This window comes from Aspergillus sydowii, assembly GCF_001890705.1.
Source record: "Aspergillus sydowii CBS 593.65 unplaced genomic scaffold ASPSYscaffold_21, whole genome shotgun sequence".
Classification (NCBI taxonomy): Eukaryota; Fungi; Ascomycota; class Eurotiomycetes; order Eurotiales; family Aspergillaceae; genus Aspergillus; species Aspergillus sydowii.
In genome coordinates, this window is record NW_024467879.1 from 84,559 (window position 1) to 101,220 (window position 16,662).

At 52.5% G+C, this 16,662-nt stretch overlaps 10 protein-coding genes and 1 non-coding gene across 11 annotated transcripts; 5 read left to right on the plus strand and 6 right to left on the minus strand.

Annotated features, from left to right (window-relative positions):
* Window positions 1–192: 192 nt before the first annotated feature.
* Window positions 193–1,204, minus strand: ASPSYDRAFT_73821 (uncharacterized protein). Its single transcript, XM_040850741.1, has 2 exons — window positions 559–1,204; window positions 193–505 (listed from the first exon to the last, which is right to left on the minus strand). Exons 1-2 carry the CDS (start codon window positions 862–864, stop codon window positions 344–346), a joined length of 468 nt encoding a protein of 155 aa, XP_040696174.1. The 5' UTR covers window positions 865–1,204; the 3' UTR covers window positions 193–343.
* A 1,413-nt stretch (window positions 1,205–2,617) lies between these two features.
* ASPSYDRAFT_37397 (uncharacterized protein) lies at window positions 2,618–3,232 on the minus strand (the record flags this gene model as incomplete). Its single annotated transcript, XM_040845536.1, has 1 exon — window positions 2,618–3,232. One exon carries the CDS (start codon window positions 3,230–3,232, stop codon window positions 2,618–2,620), a length of 615 nt encoding a protein of 204 aa, XP_040696175.1.
* Window positions 3,233–4,249: 1,017 nt separating this feature from the next.
* Window positions 4,250–5,563, plus strand: ASPSYDRAFT_164792 (uncharacterized protein; the record flags this gene model as incomplete). Its single annotated transcript, XM_040843285.1, has 1 exon — window positions 4,250–5,563. The coding sequence occupies one exon, from the start codon at window positions 4,250–4,252 to the stop codon at window positions 5,561–5,563; it is 1,314 nt and encodes a 437-aa protein (XP_040696176.1).
* A 329-nt stretch (window positions 5,564–5,892) lies between these two features.
* On the plus strand, window positions 5,893–6,906 carry ASPSYDRAFT_62883 (uncharacterized protein; the record flags this gene model as incomplete). The annotated part of the gene is made up of 3 exons (XM_040850186.1): window positions 5,893–6,123; window positions 6,182–6,430; window positions 6,460–6,906. The coding sequence occupies 3 exons, from the start codon at window positions 5,893–5,895 to the stop codon at window positions 6,904–6,906; spliced, it is 927 nt and encodes a 308-aa protein (XP_040696177.1).
* A 388-nt stretch (window positions 6,907–7,294) lies between these two features.
* Window positions 7,295–8,122, plus strand: ASPSYDRAFT_95689 (DUF3632 domain-containing protein; the record flags this gene model as incomplete). Its single annotated transcript, XM_040853150.1, has 2 exons — window positions 7,295–7,658; window positions 7,707–8,122. The coding sequence occupies 2 exons, from the start codon at window positions 7,295–7,297 to the stop codon at window positions 8,120–8,122; spliced, it is 780 nt and encodes a 259-aa protein (XP_040696178.1).
* A 199-nt stretch (window positions 8,123–8,321) lies between these two features.
* ASPSYDRAFT_t138 lies at window positions 8,322–8,394 on the minus strand. The gene has a single exon. It is a non-coding gene; the product is annotated as a tRNA-Lys (tRNA).
* Window positions 8,395–8,571: 177 nt separating this feature from the next.
* Window positions 8,572–10,022, plus strand: ASPSYDRAFT_707277 (uncharacterized protein). Its single transcript, XM_040850529.1, has one exon. The coding sequence runs from the start codon at window positions 8,649–8,651 to the stop codon at window positions 9,936–9,938; it is 1,290 nt and encodes a 429-aa protein (XP_040696179.1). The 5' UTR covers window positions 8,572–8,648; the 3' UTR covers window positions 9,939–10,022.
* An 84-nt stretch (window positions 10,023–10,106) lies between these two features.
* Window positions 10,107–10,574, minus strand: ASPSYDRAFT_95691 (RidA family protein; the record flags this gene model as incomplete). Its single annotated transcript, XM_040853151.1, has 1 exon — window positions 10,107–10,574. The coding sequence occupies one exon, from the start codon at window positions 10,572–10,574 to the stop codon at window positions 10,107–10,109; it is 468 nt and encodes a 155-aa protein (XP_040696180.1).
* Window positions 10,575–10,763: 189 nt separating this feature from the next.
* On the minus strand, window positions 10,764–12,475 carry ASPSYDRAFT_137881 (aldehyde dehydrogenase). Its single transcript, XM_040840809.1, has 3 exons — window positions 12,044–12,475; window positions 11,744–11,970; window positions 10,764–11,687 (listed from the first exon to the last, which is right to left on the minus strand). The coding sequence occupies exons 1-3, from the start codon at window positions 12,451–12,453 to the stop codon at window positions 10,822–10,824; spliced, it is 1,503 nt and encodes a 500-aa protein (XP_040696181.1). The 5' UTR covers window positions 12,454–12,475; the 3' UTR covers window positions 10,764–10,821.
* Window positions 12,476–12,583: 108 nt separating this feature from the next.
* Window positions 12,584–13,854, minus strand: ASPSYDRAFT_95693 (amidohydrolase family protein; the record flags this gene model as incomplete). The annotated part of the gene is made up of 3 exons (XM_040853152.1): window positions 12,584–13,064; window positions 13,127–13,362; window positions 13,417–13,854. The coding sequence occupies 3 exons, from the start codon at window positions 13,852–13,854 to the stop codon at window positions 12,584–12,586; spliced, it is 1,155 nt and encodes a 384-aa protein (XP_040696182.1).
* Window positions 13,855–14,896: 1,042 nt separating this feature from the next.
* On the plus strand, window positions 14,897–16,626 carry ASPSYDRAFT_83124 (uncharacterized protein; the record flags this gene model as incomplete). The annotated part of the gene is made up of 4 exons (XM_040851197.1): window positions 14,897–15,411; window positions 15,457–15,970; window positions 16,019–16,152; window positions 16,199–16,626. The coding sequence occupies 4 exons, from the start codon at window positions 14,897–14,899 to the stop codon at window positions 16,584–16,586; spliced, it is 1,551 nt and encodes a 516-aa protein (XP_040696183.1). The 3' UTR covers window positions 16,587–16,626.
* Between the last annotated feature and the right edge of the window lie 36 nt (window positions 16,627–16,662).

The window sequence follows — 16,662 nt, forward strand, 5'->3', positions numbered from 1 at the left end:
GTGGGATATATGCCACCCCACCTGCAGTTGCACAGGCCACTATGCAATGTTTTCACTGAATAACCGTTGAAATGACAGCCATTAGTCCGGATTCACACGCTATGCTGAGCTTAAGGAAAATAAGCTGCATCCTCCTCTCTCCGTCACACTAATAAGCCTTGTTTACAGAGGGACAGGCAGTATCGACAAATGGTCTTTTCAATATTAATAAAACAAGTATTGCTAGTAACGAATGGAACCCTGGTTCACCGTAAAACCATCACAACCTGGACCCGTCAAACCAGGCAAATCCTCGATGGGTAAGCATCCCACCCCTGTCGAGTCCGCAACATGGTCGGTCTATTTACCAGAACGTGCCATCGGCGCTTTGTTTAAAAATCAAGTGCTGGATGGCGAAATCCTTCCTAGGCTTGGAGATAGTCTCCCCAAGCACCGTGGTCCAGGCCGGTCCCTCGATAATTTTGTCTCCGTTATACACCGTGAGGCCATACACAGCAGTTCCGATCTATATTTCAGTAGTTAGTGTCAATCAACCGTCCATATTCACAGCCAACTCACCTGAGAAGGAAGCTCAACTCCCTTCCAGGCAAACTCGGGCCTCTGCGATACGACAGTGAGGTTTTCGCCGTTGAAGGCCAGGAATCCGTTCTGCGACGAGAGGCCGCCTGCTCCATCGGACACGAAGAGGCCACACTTTTCGGTCTTATTCTGTCCTCCATCACTGTCGAGGCAGGTGTAGCCGTCGTTGGACTTGATGATCCCCGGGACGCGCGCTTCCACTGGGGTGACGTCAAACTTAGGGGTGGCAGCCATAGCGGACGTGGCCAGGGCCACGGCAAGGGCAGAGATGCTGACGAAATGCATGGTGATTGCGCGGGATTGCGAGGATCTGGAAATGAGAGAGGTTGAATGAATAATAAATAGTGAATGAGAGTGCGAAGAGGCTTGATGGTTACCAGAAGAGCAGCAGATACTGGACTGACTTTATACCTTTCCCAGACACTACTTCCCCCCGGACACTGTTGCTGCCTCGAGCTATACCAATAGAGCACACTGATGTGCCAAGGAACAGTTTGAAGCCGAGTATGATTACGATTGTCGTCTTCGACTCGATGCGCGCTGATCCCAGATCCTTCAGCTGGACTGAGCGACCACAGCACTGCAGTTTGTGGTGTTGTAAAACAGTATCCTTGGGGGCCATACCCCTACTTCTGCCAAAGAACCTCCAATAACGCTCGCTGACAGTCAAGCAGTCAGGGACAACCCTATCCCCGGCTATTGAGGCTGAGTCGGCTCCACTGGAACTGTCGGATGGTCCGGGTCGTTCGTATATTCAAAATTGGATCTCCTGAAACAGCCCTGAAGATCCATAAGCCAGATCTACACGCCTGGAACAGCACATGGCCAATGGACTTGCACCATTCACGGTATACACAGCTATGTATGTCGAAACCTTGAAGGTTGGTTTGGGAATTCCTTTGCCGGCCAGTCCTGACCTTCTGGTATACGAAGATGTCTATTTCAGTCGAGCTAGAGGCTGCCGCTCGCAGGCCTGATATCAGCATACTTCTACAAACGACGCCAGGTAGATGGTGGGTGTTTCCCAGTCACTTGGTAGACATCGAAGTACGATGTAGAAGAATGTGCAAAGACTATTTAAGCCGTCAGATGCATTTCCAACAATGAGTACATGAACGTCAGTGGCCAATCGTATGGCTATCTTCGCATCAATGCCACAGTGGGCTTCCGAAGGAATATCACTGCTCCACAGTCATCTCCATGTTCGGAGAACAGCCCTAACCAATTGCTGATAAACACGGCAGTTGGTTCTCTTTTTAGAATCAAAGATTCAGCCACGCCATCTTCATTCTAGAAAGTAACGACCGGTCAATCATCTTGGCTAGGGCTTCGTACCGTTCACAGTCAGCACCGCCATCATCGTCCTCAGGTCAGGTTCGTCTTTGGGGGCATCCTTTTTGTCAGGTCAGCCAACACCTGCGGTTGAGGAATTGCGGAGGTTCAGGGGCTGGAATTGCTGTCCAGCATTCCTGGTAAAGACAATGGCAGTGCAGCGCATTCGTCACCGGTGTTTCAAAGCCGTCATGGGAGCTCTCCAATTCCAACACTGCATCTATTCTCGTCCTGGAAGTAACTAGCATCCCCCAACTGTTCAAACGCGTCGACACTCCGTCGTGGAAGAGACGGTGTGGGCTGTGATTTGGAATCCAGAAATCATGCCGAATATGCCAATATCTCGCTCGTCCAGTTCTTCCCATGGCTTTCCATGACTTATTCGAACCCGATTGCCATTCATTATTGATGGCGCTGACCAATGGTATATTGAAGAAGGACTAACCCCAATACCTCCACACTCCACACTGGATGCGCTCTTGGTTGTATGTGGACCTCTATCCCATGAAAGTGCTATAGTTCCCTCCACATTCTGAGGACAGGTTCGCCGTTATCGAGTTGAAAATGGTTCAATATCAGTGGATTACTATCAGGTACCTCATGAATCTCTAATTCAATCATGTCATACGGAACGTTTGCTAATTCTCAATCTCAAAGTCTCTATCAGGAGTGGGATTCCACATGGTATCATTCGACATATTCTCAATCAGTCCACCTCATCTTTCTTCAAGCCCGACTGGCTCTTGTCAGTACGGTGGAACACGGCGCCAAAGAGAGAGAAGATGTTGTTGACCCGCAGCCACATGCAATAGAACAGGGTCATCCCTGTCACGACAAGCTCGTCGCGCGCCGCCTCGGTCAGTTCGCGATCGTCCATGAACTCTATGTAGCCGATTTTCTTGACCCCCCAGATCTTGGCCGTGTACTTTGCCACCGGTCGCTGTCGCTCGTCGACGCAGACAAAGTCCCATGTCGTGAAGCCGCTGTCACTGGTCCAGGTCAGGGTGACTGGCTCGTCAGTGTCGGACAAGGCATATGACTGGTGTGTGTAAAGGGTCTTGAATCGTTTTTGTGCAGCCAGGGTACCCTTCCGTCCGGCGACCTCAAAGTCTGCGTTGATCTTGACTGTGTGCAGAGTGCCAGTACCGACTGTGTGGTCGTCGGCCGGCCGTTTGAACACCAGATGCGGGGCCTTGACGGCATGCCAGTGGACAATGTAAAGAGGGCCCGCGTCGGGATCGTTGGTGTCCGTGATGAGGCCTTTGAACTTTTTCCAGGAGAAATCAACCTGCAGGCGTGGTGTCTGGTGGAGGGCTGCCATGGCGGAGATGTGTGGAAAACACCAAGAATCAAGACGCCCGGGGGAAGTCGCAAGATTTATATTCGCATTCCTCGTCCATCTTGTCACTGTTCAGTCTCATGGTCCGTGCTTGCTGCTAATCCCAATCAAGTCAGATGTGCCGACAGCTGAACGCCCTGCTCAGCCAGCCGCGCTGATGAAGCTCGATAAGCAAACAATATCACAAAAGGACTCGTCGATCCGGGGACCGCCTTGATAGTATCCTTGTGCCAACCGTTCTACACTTGGTCATGTCCCGGTCGTCGGCATTCCAGTTGTCCCGGTGCAGGTGTCGTCTAATAATCGGAATACGTTAGTATATTCCTAGAAGCAAGTAGCAAATCAATTGACTGAGAGCATTCCTTGCCCATCTCAGGTCTCCTGATAATGCAAGCACAGGGTAAGCATCACCATCTGCTCATTCTTCATGATAATAGACAGCCCAGCCTTATAGTTCCCCGATATCGTAATGTAGTGGTACAGCTAGGTCCTGTCTGTTCCGAGGCAGACCAACGGCACAGGGCTCTGGGGAAGTGAATGTAGTAGATAATAAGTCGCTTAAACTGTTCAGATTCTCGACGTTCGCCCCCAATCTCGTGGATTTCTGGCTTACGAGTATCCGAACTCGAATTGGAAAGACCCCGTAGATCGTTCCCAAACCAACACTGCCACAGCTCGCCATGCAATGTCGTATCGTTGTGCCTGGTGCATTACTCGCACGCTTGCATCTCAGTTCGAAACAGCTCTATTCTTGAGCGAGTGATTTGAGGTATTCTGGATGTGTTTGCTCCTCCCAGCCTGCTCTTGGTTACTCTACAATGTGTTGTGTGGGTTGGCGCTGATCTGGGCTGTGCCTGATTTGTGCTGGACTGCGCCCTGCATAAGCCAGCACAAGCACATGGATATGGTGCAATTCGGCAAAGACACTCAGGTTCCCCATATAACAGCGTTCACCCCGAGTTGAATTTCCTAATTACACCCTGTTGGCTTCACTGCATCATGAGGCTCCTCCAACTCACGACTGTCGTTGGAATTGCCGTCACTGGCATCCAGGCGCGCAGTCCGCTCGCTACGCCAGACCAGCGGGCTCTTGACGAGCTCGCAATCGACATTTACCAAGAAAACGCCTTCGCTGTTCTCAAGGCAGAGGCAAAGGGAGCTTACAAGGTCGCTCATGGACATCCGATCAGCGACGAGGCCTCCTCCAGTCTCGACGAGGCAATCGAAGAATTGACCTTCAGTGCGGTGCAGAAGGCTGTCAACACCGACCCGTACTACCCCAAAGTCTACTGGTACGATTCCGGTCCGCGCAGCTGGTTCAACCTCGACGTTCCTGGCGGGCGATATTCCTACGACAACCCGGACTGCGTTTATCGCACCGTTCCGATCAGCTCCCAGGTCGACTACGTTGTGACGGGCCACCGGCATGCTCCAGGGCCGTCGGACGTCAGTTTCTCTCTGATCAGCGATCCCAATTCACAAAATACGGTGTCGCATCTGTCCGGCAGTGATCTTGTCGTCAACAATGATGGCTCGTACATTATCACGATCAACAGTACCGCTGCTGATGGCCAAGCGAATCATATCCATTCGACCCGTCTGGCGAAGCAGCTCCTAATCCGCAACAACCTTGGGGACTGGCAAACCGAGCAACCGGACAAACTCACCGTCAAGGTAGTCAGCGATACCGAGGGCCACGATCCGATCAGCAGGAACCAGATCATCGCCACCTCGAAGTGGAACTTACAGGAATCCGTCGCCGACTACGGTGTCGGCGCGCTCGGACTGAAGACGATGATCAACAAAGTGAATTCATTGGCGAGTCCCAGTCAGTCCAGCACGCTGGGCACCCTGACCAGCCAGGCGAGTTCGTTTGGCCATTACAACCTCGCCGCGGATCAGGCCCTCGTCGCGACTGTGACGGCCGGAGAAGCGGATTATTTCGTCTTCCCAGCGACAAACCCGTGGATGGTGTCGGTCGACCCTGGGAATAACCAGGTCAGTCTGAACAACAAACAGGCCGTCGCCAATGCCAATGGCACATACACATTTGTGGTGTCTCTGGCGGATCCCGGTGTTTACAATTGGATCAACACGACGGGACTGCATGAAGGCACGATCATGGTCCGCTGGCAGGGATTGGATACCTCCGATTCGTCTTCGGATTCGCTTTCGGTGGTGACGCAGTTGGTGCAGCTGGCGGACTTGCGGTCGGTGCTGCCCAAGGAGACTCGCTATGTCACGGCGGGGGAGCGGGCAGCGCAGGTTGAGCGGCGGGCGGAGGCGCACAGGAGTCTAACCATCACCATTTGATAAGAAGTACAGCAGACATACAATAGACAAAGAATGCTGAAAGGATGAAGGATGAAGATGCAGAATGAAGAAAGATGAAAGAAAAAAGTAAACAAAGAACCGAACTACGGGACGTGACAAACGACAAATGGTCGCGTCTTTCAGCTGTCAGCCGCAATCCACCAGTCACATCCGCCCAGTGGAGCCGGTTCGTCACGGGTAGTGATCCGATCGGGGTTAGTGAACGACGGTGTTTATCGTCAGATCGAGCCAAGAGTGAAGCCTGAAGACCGAAGACTCAGAGCCGGAGCTTCCGACTCCTGTCACTAATGCTGTGATTCTTCATCGACATGGCATCGCTTCCTGCGTTGCTCTCTCCCCGCTGGCGATGGTGTCTCTGCATTGCCCCCGTCTCTCTACTTCTGCTGTTTCTCTACCAATCGGGCCAGTTTTCTACGCCCACAGCCATTCCAGGCACCTTGGCCACACCAGTGTCAGACTCGCAAGATCCTCAATCTCTATCCGTAAACTCTTCATGGTCTCTCTCGAATCCTGTCGGTGCCCGGAACTCAACATTGGGTGTAAGTTCCTTGCTGTTCACCAGTGATCTTCTACTGATTCCTAACTGCTCTGCGATAGTTCGAAGCCATCCTCGCCCTCTCCCCCTATTCCTCTTGGCGGACAAGAGGTCTTCAGGCTGCTGCCAATGCCACCGGACTTGATATCCAAATCCCTCCCCAGCCTCCCATCGCCACCGACATAGTCACTGCTTTCGCCAGCCTGGGGAGTGAAGACAGGGCTCACCCCAATTCAGGTTCCGCTCAGGCTTGGATAGCACATCTCAAGCTCATTGAACACATCATTCAGTCTGATCTGGAATCGGCTCTAGTAATTGAGCCTGGGACCCGGACGTCGAGTCTGTCTATATCAACGATACGACCGTGTGCCCTGCTGAGTCGTACACTGGGAGTATCCAGAGCATCAATTCCCTACCCGAGCGCCACCGCGTCGTATTCTATTCGCAGATGCCCATCTGTTCTTTTGCCTATGCCCTGAGCCGGCAGGGGGCAAGGAATGTGCTGCTGGATATTGGCACTGGCAATGATGAGGCTTTTGACATCGCATTGATGAATGGCTGCCGCGAGCGAGGTTTGAACTGTATCACGGTCTTCCCGGAGTTGTTTCACCACTACAAACCTTCAGAGAAGCTCGGCAGCACGAGCCTTGTCAATTCTCACGACAATGACAGCAACAAGGTGGAAATAGAGCTAGAAATGGGGCAGACGGAGAATATAATGGATAGTGCACGGTGCAAAGCCTTGTGGGGGAAGCCGTGCCTTCCTCAAAAACCTGCAGAAGACTAGAATATATAACTTAATTAGAAGCAGCGGTCGCACAGGCCCGTCCCTAGGGCTGTAGGGCTAAAAGCCACTGAGTGGATCCTTGGTCCTTGTTCCTTGGTGTTTTGTTTATCGATAATGAATATTGATACCCCGTGCAGCGATGAAGAATTATCTATCGACCACATGTTCCAGAGTCCAAACTACAGTTTTATACTTGCACACGGTAGACCCACATTCTTTCTTGTTAATTAGCGTTCGAGTTGGGGGCGAATTATCAGGTCCACCGTGGTCCTGTGGTTAGACTTGACTCATGGGGCAGTGCAGCCGCCTATCCAACCGTTGAGTATAAGTACGTAGCAACCTGTACTACCTTCCTCGTAGGTTAATCAATATCTTCGTGTCAGTAGCCATGACAGATGCCTGCACCGCTTTTCTTAACGCCTGGGCCAGCGGAGACGACGTCCCAACCAGCTCGGGCGCCCCTCCGGCCCTTGTCTCAGCCTTCACCAAACTGCTCACAGATCCCACAATCCCAGCGGCCGATGTAGTCAATGAAGCCCTGACCCCGCCACCCAGGGAGAATGCCTACGACGTTCAACCGTCGCCTCCGAGACCGGAGATTGTTCTTAGCATGCTCATAGACGCCGCCGAGCATCTAACAGAGATGACCGACCGGCTGGCAGACTTCAGCGAAGCCCTCGAGGCACATTCCAGTGGGGAATACAAGGAGCTCGTTGGCCTAGCAATGCTTATAGACGAGTTCTCATGGCACTGTACGTCCCTCTAGTCGAGTAGAGTAGGTCGTATACTAACAATAACAGCGTATTCCCGGCGCAAAGACCGACAGCTGTGGTTCAACCTAAACGCGTACTGCGCGAAGATGGCAGCGATTGGGCTCCCCACTCCGTCACACATCTACCGCGGCGGTCGCGTATTGCAGAAGGCCCTTGAGACGAACTGGGGCCAGGGAGAACTCTCGAATCTAGATGGGTACGTGCCGGCTGCAACGATCTGGATCCGCGAATGCGGGTCGCGTATGTACCAGGAACGAGGGGAGCTGGAGAAACTGCCGGGCTCCAAGTGGAAGGGGCCGGCGACGTGGTCGAGGGAGCGATGGGCGTACTGGAAGACGAGGTTTGAGTGGGTGACGAGTATTAACATTCTGAAGCAGAGGACGCGAGAGGACGCGAGGGAGGCTGTGGAGCGGATGAGTGATATCGAGGAGCGATTTGCGTGAATATATATATATATTAATGGAGACATTTTAGGTTGGTAAAGACGCAATTAACATTATACATTTCTACGGACCCCACTTTAGATCAACTTCCAATTATCATCTAACACATGAAAACCTTTTTGGCAATAAATAAAGTGAAAAAAGGAGCCTACTCTTCCCGATGTGCTGTCAAGAAACAAAAATAAAAATCAAAAAAGAAAGCCCAACGCGGGGCTCGAACCCGCAGCCTTGAGATTAAGAGTCTCACGCTCTACCGATTGAGCTAGCCGGGCTAGTTCATATCTGCCTGCGACTATTTTGACGCTATGAGCGCGCTGCAGCCATGTAGTAACCGTACGCACTGCTGCTTAGGGCCGCTGGAGCCTACTCTTGATTTTGATCCATCTAGTGGAGGTATAGATGCCCTGCGGACCGCGTTCCTATTGGTAGTCCCTGGTTACTGGCTTCCCCGCATCTCGTCGGACACCCAAAGTCGACCAGAAAAGCCCCTCTGCCTGATTATACTTCGGATCTATGATTATTGTTAATGGCAATGGCCACTATCCACCTTCCCGGCGGCGCGATTCTAGTCCGACACCAGGACAACCTCATTCATGCCAGAGGCATCAGATATGCTCATGCCAAAAGGTTTGAGAGGCCCCGAGCCGTGCCAGATTGGGAGGGAATCCAGGATTGCACCGGGCCAGCTTCAGTATGTCCCCAGAATGCCTCTCGGCTAGCGCGAGTTACCGGGGTTCTGGAAGGAAATAGGGATCAGGATGAGGATTGTCTGCATGTGAGCGTTGTGGCTCCGGCCTCAGTGCGAGCAGCTCCTGTTATGGTCTTTTTACATGGCGGCGCCTATGTCACAGGTGGTGGTGATCTTGACGCATACAGCCCCCATGACCTCGCTAAGAAGGGCGTTGTTGCTGTCACTATCACCCATAGGCTTGGGATTTTTGGGTACCTCCCCATTCCCGACCTGGCCCCAGCAAACCTCGGTCTGCTCGATCAGATAGAAGCGCTGCGCTGGATACAGAAAAACATCAAGGCCTTCGGGGGCGACCCTGCCAATGTCACTCTCTTCGGCCAGTCCGCGGGTGCCGACGCAATATATTGCCTTTTGGTGGGCGACAATACGGACGACCTCTTCCATCGCGCAATACTACAGAGCTTGCCGCTTGGTCGCCTGTATGATGAGAACCGTGACGAGATGACTCGCGCCATGTCTCAGCACGCCAGCAACGCGCTGTCCCCTGCACATCTGGCAGTGGCCCCTGTATCCAACCTCCTAGACCTGCAAAAACAGCTGCTAGGCGTCGCTAGATCTGTTTCGCCCGCTCTCCTTCCCTTTGGACCTATATTTGGCGAACACCCATTACCGCCCGAGGACCTCCTCTCTGATCGCTTCCTCTCGGCCGCCCGTCGCAAGCCACTATTCATCGGTTATACCGCGAACGAGGGAACCGCCTTTACGCACATCGACTCGAGGGAGCAGGCCCCTGCATACCTGTACAACCTCTTCCAAGGGGAAACAGATCGCCTACTTCAGCGTAGCTCCACGGCTTTTGGCCGGCGGTTGCCCAATTACGAGGTTCGGTGGTACCCTAAAGAGAATAACGATCTTCAGGCAACACACTGCATAGATCTACCGTTCCTCCTGGGTGACTGGCCTGCTTGGAAAAATGCGCCGATGCTTCAGGGAGCTGACGCTGAAGAGGCAGTCGAGAGAGTAGGCACTGCTGTGAAGAATTTATGGGTTGCGTTTGCTCGTGGGGAGGATCTTGGTGGTAGGAAGTATATCATTGATGACAGCTTCAATTTCCCACCTAATTAGCCTTCCTAGCGAGATAAATTGTAGTAAAACACAGCTAAAGCGCTGTTTTACACCACGTACCTAAAATATACAGAGCTTAGATATAAATGTTCTACATCATGAACTATTGAATGATTTCATAAAGTGTCAAAGTTGGTATTCTGCAACGGTACATTCAATGCTAGCCCGTCATCCAACATATGCAACACACTTGATTTCCACCAGAATTTCCTCCCGCGGCAGCGCTCGCACTTCAACGGTCGTCCTTGCTGGCGCAGTCGCACGATCAGGCCACACCCGATTCCACTCCTCATTCATTCCAGCATAGTCACCCTTGAGGTTGGTCAAAAACACCGTCGCATCAACGACGTCTCGGATCGTCGCGCGGTTGTCGGTGGCGCCTTGGATGATGGCGTCGATGTTCGAGAGCACCGCGGCGGTCTGCTGTCTGATGTCCAGGTCGAGCGAGGTGTTTCCGGCAGCATCTTTCGTCTGGGTGGCGCCAACAAATGTACCATCGCCGCGCCGTGAGGAGGTGCCTGAGACGTAGATATAGGAGTCCTTCCCGTCGCGGGATCGGACTATGCGGGCGTGTGGATAGTTAGCCAGCCCTTGGGCATGGGCTGACGGGCGGAAATAGGGAGTACTCTGGGACATGGTCGAACGAGTGCAAGGTGCTGTAGACGAAGTTGATGGTATAGACTGCGACTTAAAAGTAATGTTGGTTCTCATCGGAGAGATCCGGGCTGCTCGCCCAATCACGGATGTTTCCGCGATTAGTCAGCATTTGTATGCACAAGCAGAGTTATGCCGGATGCTTCCGTCTTATACTCTATGTAACAAGTTGGGTATTGCCATATTGGTATTTGTTCTGACAAGACAGGCATAAGCCTAGTTATATTAGCTACATATGCAAAGTACGAACATTGGTAAAGACATCGCGACTGTGGGCACCCCCCTCTCGCCCCATGCCAGACGCCTTCATGCCTCCGAATGCTGTGCCCAGTTCACGCACCAGCCAGCAATTCACCCAGACCAGACCGGCATCAATCCTTTCGCCAACTCGGCGCATCCGCGAGAGATTGTTGGTCAAGAGGACGCTGGCCAGTCCATTCGGGTTATCGTTTGCCAACGCGATCGCCTCCTCTTCGGTCTGGAAGGGAGCGACAGTGACAACGGGTCCAAATATCTCTTCGCGCATGATGCGACTATCAACGCCAACGCCACTGAGAACAGTCGGAGTGATCCAGAAACCATGTTGTGGAACTTCATCAGGCACCTCTCCAGTATGGAAGGTCGCTCCCTCTCCCTGCGCCTGCACCAAATAGGACCGAACCTTAGCATAATGCTGCAGCGAGACGACAGGCCCAACAGTTTCCCCACACACGTAGTGCGTTCGGACAAATTCCACAAGCGCAGCCAGGAATTCTGCGTAAATAGCTTGATGGACGTAGATACGCGAACCACACAAGCAGATCTGCCCGCTGTTCTCAAAGGCAGCACGGGCAGCCAGAGGCACGGCGCGAGCCAAATCGACATCGTCAAAGACCAAGGTTGGATTCTTCCCGCCGAGCTCGAGGGAGAGATGCTTGCCTATATCGCTCGCGGTGTCCTGTCGGATGCGGATCCCTGTGTTTGTGCTTCCTGTAAAGGACACTCCGCGGACACGGGGCGACTTCACCAGCGTTGAACCTGCACCGGGGCCATCACCGAAAACGATGTTCATGACACCAGATGGCAGCCCAGCACGTCTGAAGACTTCACCTAGCACTGAGGGCGCGAGCAGTCAGAGGGGGACGCCTACTATGTTGTGGGATCGCACGTACAAAAGGCAGTTATGCTGGTTACCTCGCTTGGTTTCGCCACGCCGGTACAGCCAAATGCGAGACAAGGCGCGATCTTCCATGTCAAAAGATACAATGGCATGTTCCATGGCGAGATGAGCGCAAACACACCGGCAGCTGATCGGTGTTCGTATGTCAAGGTAGACGACCCCTGGCCATCGGCAAAGCGCACCGCTCCCTCGTCATGCAGAATGTATGTTGCAAAGTATCTGATAAAAAAGCGCACTTAACACCCGATCTCATCTGATACCAAAATTCGACTTGATAAGGAAGAGGACTCACCGGAAATTCGAAATAGCACGATCAACCTCAACCCGAGCCCTAGACAGTGTCTTTCCCTGGTCGATGCTCTCCCAAACTGCAAAGAGCTCCTTGTTCTCACTCAAGATGACAGCAATTTGCTGCAGGATATTCGATCTCTCCGACCGCGAAGTTTGCGACCAAGATGGGAATGCTCTCGCGGCAGCATCCACGGCGCGCTCCACATCAGCTGGTGTACTGCGAGGGACATGCGCCAGAACGTCACCAGAGGAAGGGTTGAGGGACTCAATCCATTGTTCTATTCCTGAATACGCAGAGAACTGGTTGCCGATAAAGTTCTGTAGACGTAGAGGGGCGTCTGGATTGTCGGCCAAATAGTCTTTGGCGCGCTCCAAGGTATCCAGTTGCCACAGTGCAGAAATTGTATCCATGACGAAAATGACTGAAAGTACACAGAGTATAGAGAATCCTCCGCGGGAATGACAGCATGATGTATGTAGTACTCGTGCTTAATGTTTAATCTACCTTGACTACGCCACGGATAGAGATCCGATTCGCCTGTTACGAGAACCGCTGACCCACTGCTTTTACTATCCTTATTATTGAAGAAAAGGCAGATACGCATTTATACTGAATGTCTATAAGCTGATGCTTAACACTAATTCGAAAGGCGCGAACCCGCTCGTCGCTTGCCAACATCTCGCCTGGGACCGGCATTTCGCCGAGTGGGAATGGATAGTCGCTACCCATGATTATTCTCTCCGAACCAATCTTCTTGCAGATATCCTGCAACAGATCCGGGTCGTGCACCAGGCTGTCAATCCAGACATTGGGCTGAGACGGCCGCAGGTAGTCCTGTGGAGCCATTCCCTGGGAGCTGTGAGCCACCAGGTCTGGACGACAGTTGTATCCATGCCGGATGCGTCCGAGCAGCGGCAGGTAAGCACCGCCGGCGTGTGCGAAGCAGAAACGCAGCCTCGGATGTCGTACCAGGACGCCGGAGGAAAATATGGCGTGCATTGCCAGGGCAGTCTCGCTCGGCCTAGAATAACAATATCAGCGTGATCAACTTCACATAAAGAAAGAGAAAGAAGTATAGACTACATCCCAATCAGCCACGCAGACCAGTAACTCCCCCATCTACTCTTGTTCTCTCGCTGGAACTCATATCCTAGAGAGTGGACAAAGATTGGGACATCCAAATCCTCGCAAGCTTTCCAGAAGGGTGCGATTTCAGGACTGTCCAGAGGCCGTCCATTAACCTCAGTCCCGATCTCGACGCCCTTTAGCCCTAGAGCAGTCTTTGCGCGGTGCAGCTCAGCAACAGCAGTGTCCACGTCCTGCAATGGCACGGTGGCCAGGCCCACAAATCATCGGGGATGGTCATGACAGACGGACGCGATATGGTCGTTCAAGTACCGGGTCATCTCCGCAGCAGGCCTGATGGGCTTCTCGTATGCGAACAGAATGGGCACTGTGCTGAGGACCTGCACATCCACCCCTGCGGCATCCATTTCAGCGATGCGTTGAGCAGGATCGAAACAGTTGGGCTCTACTGTCCGGAAGAATTGATCGCCCACGAACATATCTACTTTGCTGAACTTTGCGCCATTCTGCGCGTTCGCGTCTGGAGAATTATGTGGGCGAAGATTTATCCATTCCTGGCCGTCTTCCTCGGTGCCACCTTGGTATTTCGAGAAATCGGGTAATGCTGGCGGCATGATATGTGTATGCATGTCGATTCGGAATGGGGCATCAGAGCTGTGGCCGAATTTGGCACCCAATGAGGCATGACTGGCTGTACAAGAACAGCAATCGGGCATGGCAACCATTCTGGCTGGATCTAATACACCGAAGACGTAAACTAGGGTGGGCGGTTAGCTATGCTGTCAAGTAGCCGGGCAAGTGTAGACAATGGAACACGATAACTGTAGTAAAGTACTCTGTATTCATTCTGATCCGCCAAGTACATATCTGGATAGAGGCGCCGGATTGTACTGTGTAGTAACCGGATGCACCGGATGCCCAATCGGTATGATATCCGGCTCGCCCATGCTGGGAGGACACGATATCACCGACTCGTGCCCTCAACTGGAACCATTTAACTGTCCTGTGCTAGATCCAACTACCCTGTAAAGTCAGTCGCACATATTCATTACTATCCCATTCATAAATAACGATTCTCGTCGCAGCGTGCTTCTTGCATGTGCCCAAGCATGAGTTCTACATCAGAATATCAGCCCTCCATCCCTGGGGATCTGCCAGCCGGATGGTACTGCCGGGTTCCACATAGACACATTCTGCCTGGCTGCGACTGCAGCCCTGACAGGGCTGCTCCCCATCGCATTTGACCTTTTGCAACGACATGCTTTACAAGCCCGCCAAACTCTCTGGCGCTCAATCATGGCTTGAATATTTGCAGGGAATGGGGGTGATAGAACCCACTGGAGAGCTGGAGAACTGGAGAACGGGGAATGGAGAACTGGGGACTGAGAATGGAGAACGGAGAACCGAATACCGAGAAACTAAATAGAACTAAATAGAACTAAACACGTATTGGGTTTAAACTCCGCCGAATACTCCAACAATGCGTCACGAATTATCCCCAGCCTGACTCGCGGAGCCTCTTATTTCTAAGGAAGACTTCCACAGCATCAGGCTTCGAGGAAAAGGTCCTTGTCCACGCCATTTTTTAATTTTACTGCATTCCCCAACCGATGTGGAGTGTAATGGCACCATCCGGATGGATATCGGCGAGGAGGAAATGGCTCCAGGTAGCCTTATAAAAGGCCAGCAGAGGATGTCTGCCCAATTGATATTTTGCTCTCTTTTCCAACTTCGATTGCCGGTCGAGAAGGACTTGTATTGACAATAATGCGCCTTTCACTTTTTTCAGCTATAGCCATTGCTGGGTGTCACCTCACGGTCAGCGCCCTGTCCAGCCTCCGCGTCGACACAACCTCTGGCAGAGCATACGGGCTTGTCAACGGTTCCGCTCCAGATGTTGCTCAATTTCTTGGAATACCGTATGGCGAGGAGCCTGTGGGCGAATTGCGCTTTCGCCCTCCCCAGAGGAAGCGGCGCATGAGGACCATCGATGCCACCAAGCCGGCCGGTTTGTGTCCTCAATATCACGAGGATAGGGATAACTATCCCTCTGTCTACACCTACGATGCGCCATGGTTACAGCCGTGGGGCAACTGGACTGAAGATTGCCTCAATCTAAACATCTGGACCCCTTACGACCCGAACTCGCGGGCAACAGAGTCTCTGCCTGTCATCATCTGGATCTTCGGAGGCGGATTCTATGAAGGAGGCCTTGACACGCTGGCTATGGATCCATCACAGTGGATACAACGGTCCCAGTCGCATATAGTCGTTGCTATCAAGTAAGCCATTCTTCGCCAACCAGTTGCCACTTGCTGATTGAAAAGCGCACGCGTGAACATATTCGGGTTCCCCAACAGTAGGGGCCTGGACGAAGAAGGCTCCAATCTCAATGTCGGCCTCTTAGATCAACGGTCTGCCGTGGAATGGGTCCGCGACAACATCGAGGCCTTTGGTGGTGACCCATCGAGAATGGTTCTTTGGGGTCAAAGCAGTGGTTCGGCCAGCACAGACTACTACAACTACGCCTATCCTGAGGATCCCATTGTCGGTGGCTATATCCAGCATTCTGGGAGTGTATTCGCAACGGGCGAGAGCAAGGATGCCCAGATGCTGAATTTCTCCACCGTTGCGCAGAATGTTGGATGTGCGGGTCTATCAGCCAGGGATGAGCTGCGCTGTATGCAGTTGAACGCCAGCGCAGTCGATATCATTGACTTCTGGCAGAAGTATAATCTCAAACACTCAGACGGGCAGTTATCCTTCACGACTATAGTAGACGGTGTCACGAAATTCCAAGACTACACCGAGCGAGCCAACGCTGGCAATTACTCGAAGCTGGTAAGTCGTGTCCCAAAGCTTTGCTTAAAGTACTAAGTGTATTCCCAGCCGGCGATATCTGGCACCAACTACAACGAGATGGCGTCGCTTATAGACTGGCCGGGCAAGGCAGGACCCAACTTGACAGAGCTCCATATCGAAACACTCGGCCACCAGCAATGCCCAGCTAACTATAACTCACGGTGCGTAGTCTGTCAATTGATACAGACCTGTCTAACTCCTCAGCAGGATCCGATTTGAAACAAACTCCACAACATTCCGCTATCTCAACAACGCCTCGTTCCCAAACATCTCGCCCCAGCCATGGGAAGGCGCGTACCACACATCAGAACTGCCCCTGCTGTTCGGAACGTTTAAGCACTATGGAAACTCGCCGCCATCGAAGCTCGAATACAACACTTCGGCAAGATGGCAGGATCTCTACGTGGCCTTTGCACGCGACCCCGTTGGTGCCTTGCCGGCAGCCGGTTGGCCTGCGTGGACACCAACAGGGAAAGTCTTGATGTGGAATCCAAAGGACAGGAATGGGACGACAATTGCCGTGTCCCAGCTTATTGATGTGGAAGAGGTTACTACGCCTTGTGACGATATTACCTGGAGCATTCAGACGCCATAAACGGCAGCTGCCTCCGTTCTACCCTTCGAGGGTGCATCAGAGTATTCAGCAAGTTGTGAAGTGAACAATAATAAAC